The sequence below is a fragment of the Symphalangus syndactylus genome, chromosome 23, assembly GCF_028878055.3.
Source record: "Symphalangus syndactylus isolate Jambi chromosome 23, NHGRI_mSymSyn1-v2.1_pri, whole genome shotgun sequence".
Classification (NCBI taxonomy): Eukaryota; Metazoa; Chordata; class Mammalia; order Primates; family Hylobatidae; genus Symphalangus; species Symphalangus syndactylus.
The window spans coordinates 65,807,973-65,825,698 of NC_072445.2; the positions used below are offsets into that span (position 1 = coordinate 65,807,973).

A 17,726-nucleotide genomic window follows, 5' to 3' on the forward strand; every position below is an offset into this window, starting at 1 on the left:
AATGCTAATGCTTTGGACAGGCTACACGCATTGGTGAAATACTGGGCTGTTTAAAATATTTTACCAAATTATGAATATTTGACGCGCTAGTCTCTGAGACTGGGAGGAGAGCAAAACTAGGTTTCCTTTCCTAGCAGCCACACTGGATGCTCATTATATTATGAAATAATTCCTTTTCAAATGAATCATTTGAACTTTAAAACATAGTTTTGAAAATCAATAATGGTGTTATGATAGAATAGAAAGTCTTCTGTACATACCACTAAAAATCTGTTTCTGTTGTTTGAGTCTAGATTTAATGGGTTACCATTTTAAAGGATACTAGACAAGATGATCTCTGAGCCCATTATATTGGGCTCCTCATTTAATTTTAAGTAATTCGAAACAATCCAAAATGTTGCTTTATTGCCCCATAAACAAGCATTTTCAAACAATGTTATAGCATATGTATACTGTCAATATCTTAAAAATTAATGTATTTATAAATATATAGGAAAAATACGGTTATGCAATAATGTACTTTTAAGAAATGGTATACCAGACCAAGATTACCTGATGATGCATCAGAAGGCTTGATTGCTTTTATATTTAGTAACAGAAAAATTGTTTCATTTTATCATTTATTTTTAGTCATAAAGTTTTTATAAGCATATATGAATTAAGTATTCATTACTTCATCGATGTGACCATTGACAATTTTTAAAAGTCTAAATTGTAATATGTTAACTCCTGATGGCTTGCTGTCAATAAATTATTTTTTTCCTATGATCAGTTTACTTTGGGAAACACTGCCATAGTCAAAGGGATATCTCCAACCCAAAGTTCAAACTGATACTTCTATTGTGTAAAGATGCCACATTCTGAAGCACAGAAATATCTGACAGTTTTGTAGTTTGAAGCTAATTCAAACGGGTGCTGTATTTTTTATTTGTACTGATGTGTTATTATTTTTTTAGGTGAAAGAAGGCAACAGGTAGATTCCCCTATCTGACACAATAATAACTGCACTTTTCACATTTTCGTGTTTATTCTAAACAAGATTACTGAGAGTCATATAAAGTTTTACCTTGACCCAAAGGGGGTTATTTCAAGTGGCAAAAGCTCACTAAAGTCTAAATGCTTTATTAACTATAATTCTCAGCATATAATGTTTAAAAAACACTACTTCTCTAGAGCAGGGGTTGGCAAGCCTTCTGTAAAAGGGCTAGACAGTAAATATTTTACACTTTGCCATCTGGTCTCTGCTGTGTCTACTCCACTCTGCTGCGGTAGCATGGAAGCAGCACAGAGAAGACAGAAATGAGTGTGCATAGCTGTGTTCCAGTAAAACCTGATTTGTGAACACTGAAATATGTATTTTATATAATTCTCATGTGCCACCAAATAGTACTTTCTTTTGAATTTTTTTCAACAATTTAAAAATGTAAGGCCAGGTGAGGTGGCTCACGCCTATTATCCTAGCACTTTGGGAGGCCAAGGCGGGTGGATCACCTGAGGTCAGGAGTTCAAGACTAGCCTGGCCAACATGGTGAAACCCTGTCTCTACTAAAAATACAAAAATTAGCCAGGTGTGGTGGCAGATGCCTGTAATCCCAGCTACTCCGGAGGCTGAGGCAGGAGAACCGCTTGAACCTGGGAGGCGGAGGTTGCAATGAGCCAAGATCGCACCATTGCACTCCAGCCTGGACGACAAGAGTGAAACTCCATCTCGAAAATAATAATAATAATAAAATTAAATTAAAAATAAAAATGTAAAAACTATTCTTAGGTCACAGGCTACAAGAATAAGCTATGTGCCAAATTTGGCCCATGGGCTAAATGTATGTATGTCCAGCCCTGTTCTATCAAGCAACAGTGAAACTGTCCCTCCTTAGAGACTACCATTCCTAAAACCACTGATTGTACTCGCCATGTGCTGGAAAATGGGAAGACTAAAAAAAAGGAAATCACTAAGGCAGAGTCAAGGGGTGACAGACCTTACTCGGGATGCCCTCCTGCCCACCCATGCACAGAGGGCCACATCATCTTGGCATCCACAGCCAGCACAGCGACCAAGGCCGTCCATACCCCACCCCACGGGCCTGCAGAGGTGGCCATCTGCGTCTGCGCAGCACTGACTCGCTGGGCATGCTTCCTCTTCCATCAAGTCACCACTCCCCACTGTGGCTCTGACGGGAACAGAAAGCCACCTTCCCATCCCCCATCCCCTGCGCTCGCAGTCCAGCGACTACAAGGGCCCAGATTCTCTGCCAATGGCCCGGCAGGTCTCATAACAGTGCGCTCTGTCTACACAAAGGGCCCTGGGGCGTGCGTGCCCGGCTCTGGCAGATCACAGCCAAGGCCTGCCCGAGGACTGGCATTTCAATTCACCAAACGTCTTAATTCGGAGGGGGACAGAACACTTTCTACAGAACATTTTAAAGCACATGGGAAGTTTGGGCCCTTTCGCAGTAGAGAGGAAGGAATGAAGGGGAGGAATTTGTAGGCTGTTGTTTAACGATTGTTAAAGTGCGCACATCATCAGCTGACAAAGATCGGCCGACTGCCAATGTCTCCCCAAACGCACGAAAGCCAAAATTCAGAGTACAGCGTAAAAGGGGGTGCAGTGGCCTTTACTTTTATAAAGGACATTTGTACACGATGTCGCACAATAAACAACGTCAAGTCTGGGCAAACATTTCCCACATCTCAGTCAAAAGAAAAGGATGGCCTGGCCCAGCCCCGACCGGGTTTTCTCTGAGAAATAGGTTGGGGTGTAAAGGTCCCACGCGTGCACCTACAGTCCGTGGCACCTTCCTCTGGTGCACGGTGGCAGGACGCTTTGTTCTTTCCCTAGGGGTCTCCAGCAAGCCGTAAGGGCTAAAATATATTTACAGTTAAAAACCAATCCCAAGGCCTTAGAACCATATGGGCCCATGGAGTTGGGAGCCTTTTTCTTGGAGGCAGCTGCTCCGGGCCTTGGAAGTTGCTTCCTATTCTGACGCAGGCTGGGAATTCTAGAGGCCTTGTAGGAAGGTCAAACGGACGAGAAGACTGAGGTCAGAGGCTTTCGGAGCATTGTCCGGGCTCTCTAAGCTCACTCATTTGTCTGCTGGGGTGCGAGTGGACGGTTCAACGGCTCCCTCCTTTTCCTCCACGCGCCCCTCACGCCAGATTCGCCGTGCTCAGCAAAGCGTCCCGGCAAGTCCCTTGAGGCGGCAGCCCGAGCTCCACGTGCTAATCAGCCCCGCCCCACCGCTCTTCGAAACTCTCCAGGCTCAGAGCGCGTCCGCAGGGCGCGCGTAGCGCAGCGTGTAGTTGGCGCCCGCGTTGTTGTCCCAGTACTCGCCCTGCGCGCAGCGGTAGCAGACAGCGAAGTGGACCGCGACGCCGCGCGCCTCGGCTTCCTCTTCGTCCTCAGGCTGCAGGCCCGGGGGCAGGCACAGCGAGAAGTGGAAGCACTCGGCGCCTGGCTCTTTCTTGGCATCCCCGGACTCTGGCTCGGAGGCCCCGGACTGTGCCTCTGGCTGCCTTGGCTCCAGCGGCTCGGGCTGCAGCTCAGCCGGCACGTCCAGGTAGGAGCGCCACTCGGTAAAGGTGTAGCGCACGGTCACGGCCCTGGGCCCAGGGCAGCTGAGCACCCGGCCGGAGCCCTTCACCTCCGCGCCCCAGGCCGTCGAGCACTGCACGCGCTCCAGGCACACGCGCTGCCGCTGCAGGCGCTCGGCCGCGGCGTTCGGCCCCGGGAGCTGGAAGAGCGGCCGGAGCCGGGAAGGCGGCGCTGAGAGGGGCGCGGCCACTGCCGCCGCGGCCAGCAGCCCCCCGAGCTGCTCCAGGTCCTCGGCACGCATAGGGAAGCTTCGGAGGCGCGAGAGCACGGCGGGCGGCACCTGCGGCTCCTCCGCCTCGCTGAAGTGCTTCACACTGGCCAGGCTCAGCCCCAGCGTGTCCGCGAACTGCACCCGCTTCTTGCACTTGGCGCAGCAGCCGCCCGGGCCGAGCGGCGCGTCCTCCGCCCCCTCGCCGCCCAGGGCCACCGCCTGTTGCTGCTGCTGCTGCAGGAACTTGGCCGCCTGCAGGATGGGGTCGGCGGGCAAGGAAAAGGAGCGCGCGCGGCAGCGGCGGCGGCATTCCAGCAGCTCCCCCTGCTCCTGGGGGGCGGCCTCTTCCTTCGGGGACAAGGGCCTATCCCCTAGCTGAGCGTCAGGACTCGGGGTCTCCGAAGTGCCACCGCCGTCGCCGCCGCCCTGCACACAGAGGACCACCGGGGCGGGCAGCTCCTCGGCCGGCGGGGTCTCTCGGAAGGGCGCTGGTCCCTGCGCCTCCAAACTTAGCCGCGCCCCCATCGGCTCCATGACGCCGTTCGCCCCTGGACTTGCTCGGGCCGAACTGGGCCCCTCTGGAGACTTAACTCACTCCTCGGGCCGTGGAAGGAGCGCAGGGCTGCAGTTCAGGCTCGCCCTCCCCGAGGCGAATCGCCTCAGGCTCGACAAGACAACGCAGTTCCACTTTGGAGCCTTCGGCTTTTAGCTGCGGCTGCCCAGGGCGAAGTGGGAGGAGGATGCGGGCCTGGGGCCGGCTCCGGGGCCACGCCGCCTCCCGGTTGAACCTGCCCGCGACGGGGGAGGGCCGGGGGCGGGGAGGCGCGGCCGCTGAGACACCTGGAAGCCGTGTTCCCGAGTGCTCGGGTGGAATGTGGGGGGCGACTTTCTGTCGTTCGCGGGCTCCCTGCAGCCCTCACCCGCACCCCCGGCGGGACTTGCGTCTGTTCCGCCTCCTGAGTGCCTCGAAGTGGGGGTGCAGAGCGCACGCTCAACCTTCAGAGACCACCACGTGGACAAAGTCTTCCTGCCCATGAACTTGGCCTGACGGCTCTGCCCCCCCAGAGGGTCACTGAGCGCCCTCCTCTTGGCAGTCTCACGGGCCTGGGGAGTCCCCCGTGCAGCGCGCAATCGGGGAAAACTTGCCTACGCAGAGGCTGGAAGGAGGCCCATTCCGCGCCGCCGGTGAGCGGGGAGCGCATCCCTTCCCTTCTGCTCCTGCTTTCCCCAAACTTCAGGGCGCCCCGGGTTCCAATCCCACTCGGAAGCCTGACTTGGTCAGGCGCGCTCCGCTCTGCTCTTCCGAAAGCCGGGAGGCAGGAGCCGCCGCCCCCATCTGCCCAGTGGCGGCGCGGGGTGGGCTGCGGCCAGACTGGGGCGGGGAGCGGCCATGGCCCGCTGCCGAGAGCGGCCGGAGGCCATTCGCGCCAGGCCCGGGAGCACGTCCCGCCTCTCCCCCTGTCCCGCCCGCCGCCCCCGCGAGTCCGCGCCCAGGGCTCCCGCTGGGAGGGCGGAGAGGGAGCCCCGTGGGGCCGGCGCCCACGCTGCACGCACCACCTCCCACCGCGACCAGACGCCAGCGCCCCACGCACCCTCCCCGCCCACCGGGAGTGGGGGCCTGGCCCGCGCCGGACTGCGCTGTCACTGCCCTGCTGCTCCGGCCTTGCCAGGGGCCAAGGCCCAAACCTGAGGCCGGGGAGGGGTGGGGGAGCTCGTCGTGGTACCTAGGGATTGGGGAACTTCCAAAAGTGGTGTTTTTCTTGTTTTGGTTTTAAGGCCACCCTGAGGGCCATCTAAGTGATTCTTCTTCAGCATGCATAGACGTCACTCGGGGGCTTGTTGGCACATTACGGGGCCCCACTCCCAGAGTTTCCTTCTTTCTAACTTTTTCGAGATAGGGGTCTTGCAATGCTGCCCAGGTTGGTCTCAAATTTCCGGCCTCAAGCAGTCCTCCTGCCTCAGCCCCTAAGGTAGCTGGGATTACAGGCGTGCCCCACTGCTCCCAGCTCCCTAGCGTTTGTGACTCAGTGGGCTTGGGCTGGGGCCTGGAAGTATTTCTAACAAGGGGATGCTGATGCTGGGCTCTGGGGACCGTATTTAAACCTATGTGGATGTGTATTCAGTTACTTAGATGGAAAGTTGGGGATTCTAGAAACAGAACTACTAATTAAGAAATGTAATTAATTGAGGCTTCATAACTAAAACATGTCATGGTTTGGCAGAACTGAAAGGGTCCAGGGCTTTAGCCATGTTGGCAGAGGGCAGGTAAAAGAGATGGTGAGTGGAGGGTGAGGAGCATGTTAAGAGCTAACATTGATTGACTGAGCACCTACAGGATGTCCCATGCATGAAATCGGAATCACATCATTCCTGCCTACATACAGGACACAACACTGCAGAAAGATTTCTCATCACCAAGGCCCCACAGGGTGGCTGTCATGGGATTTGAACCCAGGCAGCTTGGAGGAAACATTTCCCCCATCACTACTAAGCCTGGGCTGCGAGTGGTGTCCTGTAAAGCGGGCCCTGCCGGTCCCTTTGCTGGACTCTTGCTGGTCGTTTTATGCCCAGTGTGGAATTCCATGATTGTGTCTCGACTTGGGCATGGCACCTCCAAGAGGCCCCAGGCACACACGGCTTGTCTTCCTGCAGCAACTCTGATTTGGGGAAGGACATTGCTTTTACATTTAAATAAACGTTGCTACATTGTGGAGTTAAATACAAAATTCACAAGCTATTTTAAAGATAAATTAGACTTCAAAGAGATTTTGAGGTGGTGCGACCCTTTGGGCTACAACCCTCATTGGGGCACATGCTCACTCCAGGACAGAGAAGGAGGTGAGGGAGGTGCTGGGGCATAGAATTGAAGGAGGCATCACTCTCAGGGTCATGCAGGTGCACTGGTCCCAGCCCCGGCCCACCCTCCTCTGTGCGGTGGAAATGCTAGAGGTCCCACCCCCGGGGAGCTCTCAGTGCACTGGAGGGGCCAACACTGTACAAACTCAGCCCCTCTGGCCAATGCTGAGAAGCTGGGATCTGACCTGGTCAGGAGGCCAGGGAGGCCTGTGAGGAAGGTGAGGTGGAAGGAACAGCTCAGACTGCAGGGAAGAACGTGCTGGACCACGCAGAGGCTCTGTTGGAGGGAGTGTCAGGGGGCTGGACTGGAAGAAGGCCAGGGTGGCCTGAGGGCAGAGAGCACAGAGGAGCTGGCAGAGCTGAGGATGGGAGGGGACAGCCACTCAACGTTGAGCAATGAGAGGCCGTCAAAAGGTTTTGAGTCATGAATGTGACTAACCAGATTTAAATTTTACAAAGATCATTCTGGATACAGGACAAAGAGCAAATTACTGGGGACACAAACAATGTGAGTGAGCCCCATAGGAGGCTGTTGCCATTGTTGTGGTGAAGGGTGATCATACTTAAGAGATGATGGTTGTGGGGTGGACAAATCTGAGAGCTATTTAGGAGTGAAAACCAATGCAGCACACTTAGGGCCCCAAGTGTGGGTAGGTGCAGGGAGGCAGGGGGAGGGAGGTGCCTTAGGATTTGGACTTGAGCTGTTGGGTAGAGACAGTAGCAGTCACTGGGGCAGGGACCCCCAGAAGAGGAATAGAGGGAGGGTAAGATCATAAATTCTGTTTTGACCAGGTTGAACTTCTCTGGTTCTTTCCAACACCAAGTGCTGTCTTAACACCAGTTCTCCAACAGGGTGTCCAATAATTCAATTCTGACATTATCTACCTGGAACTAGTGTCTGTCTCCAGAGTTTAGAGGCTCAGTCCCACAAGACTGCCCCCACTTCAGAAGCCACTTGCAAACGAGGTGCCCAGGCTGCCTGCATTTCTGCCCCGCCAGCTACAAATTAGTGTTCCCACAACCCATCCCCAGCTTCCATATGACTCACGGAACCCAGGAAAACACTTTGCTCGAGTTCACTAGTTTATTATAAAGAAGAAAACTCAGGAACTGGCAAAGGGAAGAGATAGAAGGCAGAGTGTGGGATGGGCATGGGATTTCCAGAGCCCCTCTGGGTGCACCAGCCTCCAGGGCCTCCACATGCTCCCCACCCAGAAGCCCCACCAGCCTTGCTCTTCAAGACCTCAGTAGCTCAGTCTCCAGCCCCTGCCCCTTTCTGGAGGTCAGGGGGTGGAGTTAAAAGTTCCAGTCCTCTAATCACTTGGTGTTTCTGGTACCCAGCCCGTCCGGAGGCTCTCTAGGGAGCCCACTCCAAGTCATCTCATTAGCATAAATTCAGGTGTGATCAAAAGGGACTCTTTATAAAAATTATGTTACAACAAAATAACACTAACGATGTAAGTAATAACAAATGTCAGAAAATTCCAAGAGTTTTAGCCTTTCTATTCCAGGAACCACGGACAAAGACCAAATGTCTATTTTTATTATACTGTGGTAGCTCTAAAGCTGGGAAGGGAAGAGGGCCCAGCACTGAGCTTTGAGCAGCCCTGATGTTCCCAGGTCAGGAGGAGGAGGATGAGCCTGCAACGGGGGTAGAGAATGAACAGCCAGAGGGTTAGAGGGAATGGGAAAGGGTTGCTCTCAGAAGCCAAGGCAGGACTTCAGAAGCAGAAACAGTGTGCACCCACCTTGCAGCCCATGAGGACTTAGGGTCCTCCCCCTTGCCTCCTGAAAGGTGCAGAAACAGTGGGTGATCTCTGGCTCCCACACCGCTCCTCCACTCCGGCACAGTGGGTGGTGGGGACGGACTGCTCTCCCAGGCTCACTGTCCCCTAAGATTTCTCCCGGAGACAGGGCCCAGGTCTTCTCTACTCTGAGATGCAAAGCCCTGAAGTTAATAGTTAAATGATGTAACATGCAAAATAACTTCTTGAAATTTAGACTGTGCAGTCTACCCCCGCCCCCCCGAAGTGTGTTCAGTCCTACTTCAAACATCATGTGCCTCCACTGCTGAAATATTTACTCCGGACATTCAGAGGCTCCAAGCTTTACCGTTTGTTCATGTTACCTATTACCGCATAACAAGCCACCCCAAACAGGGCTGTCTTTAAAAATAACAACAGTATTTATTTTCTTTATTAATCTGTAGATTGGGCAGGGCTCTCTCAGGAATAGCTTGTCTCTGCTCTATTTGCAGTGGTTTGAAGGCTGGGGCTGGGATCATCTGATCACCAGTTCTGGAGTCTGGGCTGGGAAATGTCAGACAATTCAGGTGAAGGCATTGGAAAGGAATTTTCCCCTTTGCATTGAAAACAGAAATGGTCCTGGACCCTTCCTAGGTGATATACCAAGGCAATGTTACACTCAAACCCTGTAGTCGGATTCCATAGGTAGCATTCTCAAACCCCTCATGGAAGTCATAAGTGGTTCCAGCACTGCCTTTTAAGCACAAACCTTTGCCAAATTACCAAATGTTTCAGCTGTTTCCTAGGCCACGCTTGCACAGCCTGAGACAGTTCAGGTGCTCCCCAGTTCGGATGCTCGACACCAAAAATTATGAATGAGTAGACCAAAAACCTGGAATAACTTGGCCAAGTAACAAAACCAGGCCTTACAGCGTCCAGACCCAGATTGCAGGCCTCCCGTATTAGATATTTGGCAACGAGTTCTACTCTTCCAGGGGCACATGGAGGTATGCAGATCCCAGTATGACCAATGACAAGGCTCATGAAACACATTAGATCTGGAGAATTGCAGGTTCCACTCTGACTTTGACCATGAACAGCACTGGTCTTTTTCTTTTTATTTTATGTGGCAACAAGGCATGTAAAGGGTTTTCACTTAAAAGGTCAGGACAGTTTGCACTCAGATATCTGGGACCTTCCATCACCATGTCCTCCACCTTCAATACTAGCCAAATTACAAACTTGGGCTCCTTCATTCATATAGTAGTGCCACATAAACATACCAGATGAGATGTCATCGAATACCCACTATATCCTCACTCCAAGTTCTTTCCAATGTCGAGGACCTTATTTCCAAGTTTTAGAATTCATGGTCTGGTAAAGGTGATCCTAAATCTTCCCATGGTAATAGAACCACAGCCCAATACCACTGTGCAAGCATTGGAAGTATTCCAGTCAGAAATGAATAGTTTAGCAACTGTTGTACTCCAAAATAGTTGTGCCCTGGATACACTGACTGCCCAACAAGGAGGAGCTTGCACAATCATTGGTGAGAAATTCTGCTTCTATATGAATCAGATAGGACAAATGGTGTTTAATTCGTACCTTTAAAAACAGGAAGTTAACACTCCATCAGATCAATGAGGCTCAACCATTTGATTGGACTGGCCTATTCCCAGGATAGGGAGACTGGTTTAATGGTATAAGGAGAAGTATGCTTAGTTTTGTTGTTGTTGTTGTTCTGTTTGCTTATTCTTGTTCTAATCCATCTTCTTCTCTCCTTTTGCAAATCTCTTACCACTCAGCTACTGATTCAGTTTTTCTCTTCACATCCACCAAGTCAGCTTTTAATATGTGATGCTTCCTGTGAAGTTTCAGATAGGGAATTGAAGGGGATCAGAACATGTGACCCCAAAATATGCCATTTTGGCGTGTTGATAATTTTGAGCTGGAAGCAATTGAGAAGATGCTGGAAGACCTCTCAAACTTCCCCTTACTACCTAAAAGCAGGACATAAATATTTTATAAGAAAGATGCCTTCCTTGCACCAGGAAGAGGAGAATATTCTTATCATTAGAGATGGGAAGTCAATGCAGAGATGAATCTGTGCAAACAAACCTACTAACTTAACCTTTATCTTTCATTAGTTTCCTCCATGTATTTCCTAGTTACTTTCTGACAGTTTACTAACCTCAGCCCAAACCCCTTTTTCCTTTGTTTTATTACCTCTCCACAATTTACCATTCTTTGTTAAAAGGGTGTGTAAGCTCTCAGACCTATCCACTTCTTTGGGTTTCTATTTCTTACACAGGAAGGGCTTTGTGTACACATAGAGATATTCATATTAAGTTAAAATTTGTGTGCTTTTCTCCTGGTTAAGTGCCTTTGTGAGTTTAATTCTCAGGCCCAGCCATAGAACCCAAGTAGGTAGAGGAAAAGCCTTTCCTCTCCTACACCATATAAGATATGCCAAAGTACTTTTTAAATATTTAAAAATTTTAAGTATTTTAAAAGAGCAAAAGCATTTTAGAAATAATTTTCCTAACTCTTCTTTGGCTTTTTGAAAGAGATTAACTTGCTTAAGCCAAAGCCACAGTGATTTTTTCAGGGGCTTAACTGCAGCAGTGGAAACTTTCAAGAAAAATGCCTTATAACTTGAAGGGATCAAATTCTATAGCACCTTAGGCCCCATTTATCAACACAAACTGAAATATGGCAAGGGAATACACTTGCAATGAATTTGAAAAAAACATGACCCTTCTTGCCTGGATCATTTGTTTTCTCATATGTGTGCCTTCTAATAGAATTAAGGAACTTTAAGGGCTCAGAATATAAAGCCAGGGAGATTTAAATAATGTGTTTAACCAAAGTCATTTAGCCAATCCAGAAGAGCCAGGACTAGAATGACATCTGGTACAGCTGACACCTACTGGTCACCGTGTACTAAACACTGCTTACATCATTTGTCATCCTCATACAGCCCTATGGGATGAGGATGATGATTATACCCAACAACAGGTCTTAGAGGCTGAGAGAGATTGAATGAATAGCTCTTGTTACCCAGGTAGCAAACTGCTGAGCCAGGATTTGAGATGAAGCACGCTGGCACAGTCCACCGTCTGAGCCCCATTGCAGCCCTCTCTGGAATTCCACTTGAGACAGGTCATGTTGCTTTTGATTATTTTATTTATTTATTTATTTATTTATTTTTTTTTTTTTTTTTTTTTTTTTTTTGAGACGGAGTCTCGCTCTGTCGCCCAGGCTGGAGTGCAGTGGCGCGATCTCGGCTCACTGCAAGCTCCGCCTCCCAGGTTCACGCCATTCTCCTGCCTCAGCCTCTCCGAGTAGCTGGGACTACAGGCGCCCGCCACTGCGCCCGGCTAATTTTTTGTATTTTTAGTAGAGACGGGGTTTCACCGTGGTCTCGATCTCCTGACCTCGTGATTTGCCCACCTCGGCCTCCCAAAGTGCTGGGATTACAAGCGTGAGCCACCGCGCCCGGCCTGCTTTTGATTAAACAACAAAAAAAAAGTACCCAGTTAAAAGGGGCCATCCCACCTTCTTACAACCAAGGGGATGACGAGAAAATAGGAAAGACTTAAGGCTTTTTATGTTTTTAAAATTCTTAATCTCTTCAGCTTCTCCATTTCAATGTGCTTGACTTATGTTTACTTAAGACTTTAACATGATTTGCATAATCTTGTCTCAGTGTAACTTGTAGGGCAGAACTGACTGGCCTGAGGATGAAACCCAAAATGTTTCTGAAGGTAACAGTTATGTAAACTTTAAATTCTGCAATTATTCTTAACGTACAGGCGATAAAAATTTGTTAAGATTACTGAGGAAAGTTGTAGAATCATCCTTCATATTTTAGAAGAAGAACCCTAAATGGATTTTGCTTCTAAAGAATCAGTTTTAACTCAATTTTCCTTCTATTTATATGATTCCATTAGTTGTATAATCACTTATTTTACATGCTGTTTTCAGTAATACATTTCTTAGAATATTTCCACCAAATAAAAATTAAAGGTGAAAAACCCTTTAAATTCTAAAGGGACCACTACAATATAGTTGACTTTCTATCTATTAATTCTTCAAGTTTTAGTGTCAAGTTTTTATTCTCATGTAGATCTTACACCCCTTTTAAGTCGTTTCACTTGTATTTCATGGTTTTTTAAAATTTAACTTTGGATGACTATAAATACTCATCATGATAAGTACAAGTATGTAAAAATGTCAGCTCTTGATACGTGTAACAGGATTCTAACTGATGAACAGAAAAAACCACTGGGAGTCCAGGACTGATGGCGACGTCCCACTTCCACAGCGTCACCCGGAGCAGGTCCTGTCCCCAGTCTCTCTCAGCTTCTGGGAGGAACGCCCTTCATTTGCCTTCTCAACTTCCCTGTCCACAGAGCCTGCCCACTTTTTCTATGTGAGGCAGAACTGAAAGGTTAGGGAAATGACCACGTTTGACAGTTTTCTTTGAGGGAAGAACTTGGCGTTCTCACTGTATGACAGAGACCATGTCTTCTGTAATCCTTATAGGAACCTAGTGAGGTGGTGGAGCAGGCAGCGTGGCTGACCTGCCCTAACGGGTATCCCCACTGTCCCACACACAGCCCCTGGCTCAGGGGAAACTGACCCCATCCTGCTCCAGAATAGCGTCTGTGTGACTTCAGAGCAGCACCCCGGCCTAGGACGGGTTCAGGATGAGCACGTAAGATGTGGCAGGGGGAGCCTTCGAGGAAGCTCCTGAGGGAAGTTTTCTTTTTTCTCAAGAGAAAGTAGAAGATACGGCCTCTCTTGTTCCCTGGACATTGTTGTATCACCCTGAATGGTCGCAGCCACCCTGCTACCGTCAGAGGTGAGGCCATGAGCATGAGAAATGGAAGAGAGAAGAACGGAGGTCCTTGGCGTGATCGTGTGACTGAGTGGCTAGATGGATGCTTCCTAATGAGCCAGCTATCGGCATTTTCAGCAGCACAGTTCCTTGATGGGGTGGGCTGCTACAGACATTCTAAGATCTCCAACATCCATGATCCCCACCCTCAGAATGCTGCTAGCAGCTCTTGGAATTGTGACAACCGAAAGTTCTACACCCCTGTTCCCAAGCACTCCTCCTTGGGTGGTGATACCATCCCAACCCCATTGACAGCAAAGATGCACTGTGGCTAAAGCTCCTATTGTGTGGGATGAAAACTACAACCTTAGGTTTCAGCCAGCTGGAGTTGAGTTTACTGCTGCTTGCAGCCCAGAGTGTCCTAACAGGAAGACATTATTATAATAATTTTGAAAGAAAGAATACATTGAGCCTCCAAGAGCTCAAGGAATGTGCCCAAGGCTATCAATGAATTGGTAACAGAGCCAGGATTTGGCTCAAGGTCTAACTCTACAGCCTGGCTATTTTCTCCCTGTTTACCTTCCTTCCAGTCACATGCAAGTTACTCTGGCTGGTTTGTTCAAAGGGAAACAAACAAAAAACCAACAAACTACAGAATAGTTATGTGGAAAAAAAAATAGCTGGGTGCCGAGGCTCACACCTGTAACCTCAACACTTTGGGAGGCCAAGACGGGTGGATCACTTGAGCCCAGGTTTTGAGAACAGCCTGGGCAACATGGTGAAACCCTGTCTCTACAAAAAAATAGAAAAATTAGCTGGGCATGGTGATGCACACCTATAGTTCCAGCTACTAAGGAGGCTGAGGTGAGAGGATTGCCTGAACCCAGGAGGATGAGGCTGCAGTGAGCCATGATTGCACCACTGCACTCCAGCCTGGGTGACAGGTTTTTTCTGAGAACGCTGTTTCAAAAAAAAAAAAAAAAAAAATACATAAACCCAGTTAGCAGGGGGTGCCTCTGAGGAGCTAAGGTATATGAAGTGGGAGGGAAACTTACTTTTCATTCCAGATCCTTTTCTCCTGTTTGAATTCTTTAGTGCAAATACCTTTCCATTTTGTAAAACAGCAAAATTTAAAAAGCAATTGTAAATACATGTTATGTATATTTTGCCGTAATTTAAAATATAATAAGAATTGTTTTAAAGCAATGTAGCACTCAACATTGTTCTACCGGGATTCATTACAGCATTTGACTTCTGTCCTCTCATTAGCCACCTTTGGCCACTTGGTCTTATTTCTGTGCCCATTCTTCCTTTCATTATACTGTCTTCTTGTCCACTACTTCCTTTTCCAGATCGCTGTTGCCTGCCTAGTGTGACTCACCTGCAGTCCTCTGGTGCAGCTCTGATAGAGAAATCTTTGATGCCAACTATATCCACCTAGCAAGTTTAGTCCGAACTCCTCACCCCAACATAATCTGACACTGATCATGTGTGTCCATCCTCCTCTCCTCTATCCCCCTCAAGACGGTGTTTTCTGCAGAGCTTCCCTAGGAATCCCTTGGGCTAATGTGAGCTCCAGTCCCTCTGCTCCAAATTTAGCTGAGAAGCCATACTTTTACCTGTTTTGCGCATTGAGATTCCCTAGGATTTTGTTTGACCAAGTGCTTGTGTTAGGCTGTTCTTCCGTTGCTATAAATATCTGAGACTGGATAATTTATAAAGAAAAGAGGTTGAACTGGATCACGGTTCTGCAAGCTATACAGAAAGCATGACACTGGCATCTGCTTGGCTTCTGAGGAGGCCTCAGAAAGCCTACAATCATGGCGGAAGGTGAAGGGGGAGCCAGCAGGTCACATGGCAAGAGAGGGAGCAAGGGTGGGGGGAGGCGCCATACACTTTTAAACACCCAGATCTTGCGAGAACTCACTCCCTATTGGGAGGACAGCACCAAATGAAGAGCGCTAAACCAGTCGTGAGAAATCCGCCCCCATAATCCAATCACCTCTCACCAAGCCCCACCTCCAACATTAGGGATTACAATTCAACATGAGATTTAGCAGGGACAACATCCAAACTATATCAGCACTCCACAGTAAAACAGTATCACCATTATGACCACCGTCACCACCACCACCATCATCATGTATATAAAGGCAGTGCCTTAGAGAAAACTCCAAATCACTTCCCTTAAAAGTACTTGAGCTTCTCCTTATATACCTGTATAACAAGCCTGCACGTTGTGCACATGTACCCTAGAATTTAAAGCATAATTAAAAAAAAGAGAAAAGCAACTGCTCACTTGTTCAAGTTTTATCATGAAATTGCCACAACCCAGTCACAGCATAGCTTCAAGCTGTACTCAGAATTCTAGTTCTCTTGCTGCTATTTCTATCACATCTGCATTGACTTCTTCCACTGAAGCCTTGAACCTCTCAAAGTCATCCACGAGGACTGGAATAAACAACTTCTTCCAAACTCCAAACTCCAAAAAAAAAAAAAAAGTACCTGTGCATCTCTCCCCATCTCATTATTAAAATTAGCCAGTCACAGGCAATTTACAAATTTTACCACCTTTTTGCCATTTTTCTGGACTGACCTAGTCAGTAATAATGGCTTCTACTCAGAGGCCAATTTATGGTGAAACTACTGAAGCTTCAGTGCCCTTCGACCTCTTTTCTGTGTATTTACATAGCCATGTTTTTGTAGAATTTGCAAAAGTAAGGTATTTTAACTGCATTCAGTTAAGGCCACTTGTATAAGATGGTGTTGGAGTGGCCAGTGCATTTTGGGGATCCAGATGGGGGGCAGGTGAATTAGGGACAAATAAGGAGCAGATGAGTTTAATGATGTAGGTAGAGGTGACTTGCAGTCACTTGTATGTCTAGCTGAGGCATTGGTGGATGTTGGAATAGTGTCAGAATGGCTTCCAAGAGGCTTCTGTGGCCCCTTGTGCCCCCAACCAGTGGCATGACAGGAAGGTATAAGGCCAGCCAGTCACAGAAGAACGCCACCTCCAGATGTTCACTTCCATATTACCCACTCCCCTGAGTGTGGCGGAACCTAGCGCTCCCTGCCTACTGAACAGTTATGGGATGTCATTTCTGTGATTAGGTCTCTTGCCAATGCTCCCTCTTGCTGACATTCTGATGAATCCATCTGTTGTGTCTTAAGATGCTTTCTGGAGAGACTCACATAGAGAGTCACATTTTATTTTATGGTGATCATGGAAAGTGGAATATATCAGATTTCTGTGCTTGTTGGCATAATCCTATACTATATATATAGGATTATGTATTATATAGACTATATATAAAGTATATATACTATGTACTATATATAATATAGTATATATAATCCTATATAGTATAGGATATATATATAGAATAGGAAAAATATATATATATACACATATATATACATATATATATATATATATATACACACACATATATATATATATTTTTAACCGTCTTGCTCTGTCACCCAGGCTGGGGCACAGTAGCACTATCTCAGCTCACTGTAACCTCCACTTCCCAGGTTCAAAAGATTCTTGTGCCACAGCCTCCCGAGTAGCTGGGATAGCAGACATTTTCCACCATGCCTGACTAAATTTTTTGTATTTTAAGTAGAGATGTTGGCTAGGCTGGTCTCGAATTCTGGCCTCATGTGATTGGCCTGCTGCCTGCCTCGGCCTCCAAAGTGCTGGGATTACAGGTGTGAGCCACCATGTCCGGCCCCTATACTACATTTTTTAATAACTGACATACAAAGGAAACTTCAAAAGGTCTTCCAAAATTTTCCTACAAAAATATAAAGGAAGATGTATTATAGAGACATGTCATGCAATTAATTTAAAAATTGTTTAATACATTTTGTGATGTTTGTGATATACGTCAGTCTTTAAATGTTATTTTGTTATTCTATATAAATACTTCTTACATCTAATTTGTACTGGAAATGCTGAGAACTTTTCTAAAAGTTCTTCATCCCCTGCCCCTCCCTGATCACCTACAATTAGAAAAGCTTCAGGCTCCATAGAGTCTGGATCTGCTTCTAAAAACAAACAAACAAAAACCTGGTCTTACCTTTGTTTAAAACTGTGATGTGGGCCGGTGCAGTGGCTATTTCTACCACATCTGCATTCTACTACACTGCAGAGGTTGCAGGGAGCCGAGATCGTGCCACTGAACTCCAGCCTGGGCAACCAGAGTGAAATTCGGTCTAAAAAAAAAAAAAAACTTTGATATGAGAAATGCAAATGAGAACCACAATGAGATACCATCTCACACCAGTCAGAATGCCTATTATTAAAAAGCCAAAAAACAACAGATGCTGACGAGGTTGTGGAGAAAAATGTAGGCTTTTACACTGTTGGTGGGAGTGTAAATTAGTTTAACCATTGTGGAAGACAGTGTGGCGATTCCTCAAAGACCTAGAGACAGAAATACCATTCAACCCAGCAATCTCATTACTGGATATATA

At 47.7% G+C, this 17,726-nt stretch overlaps 1 protein-coding gene across 1 annotated transcript; it reads right to left on the bottom strand.

Moving 5' to 3' along the window:
• Positions 1–273: 273 nt before the first annotated feature.
• PPP1R3G (protein phosphatase 1 regulatory subunit 3G) lies at positions 274–5,144 on the bottom strand. The gene has a single exon (XM_055263683.2). The coding sequence runs from the start codon at positions 4,332–4,334 to the stop codon at positions 3,258–3,260; it is 1,077 nt and encodes a 358-aa protein (XP_055119658.1). The 5' UTR covers positions 4,335–5,144; the 3' UTR covers positions 274–3,257.
• Between the last annotated feature and the right edge of the window lie 12,582 nt (positions 5,145–17,726).

Bases quoted from the DNA above. Each gene is read 5' to 3' on its own strand.
- PPP1R3G (XM_055263683.2), bottom strand. From the start codon at position 4,334: ATGGAGCCGATGGGGGCGCGGCTAAGTTTGGAGGCGCAGGGACCAGCG.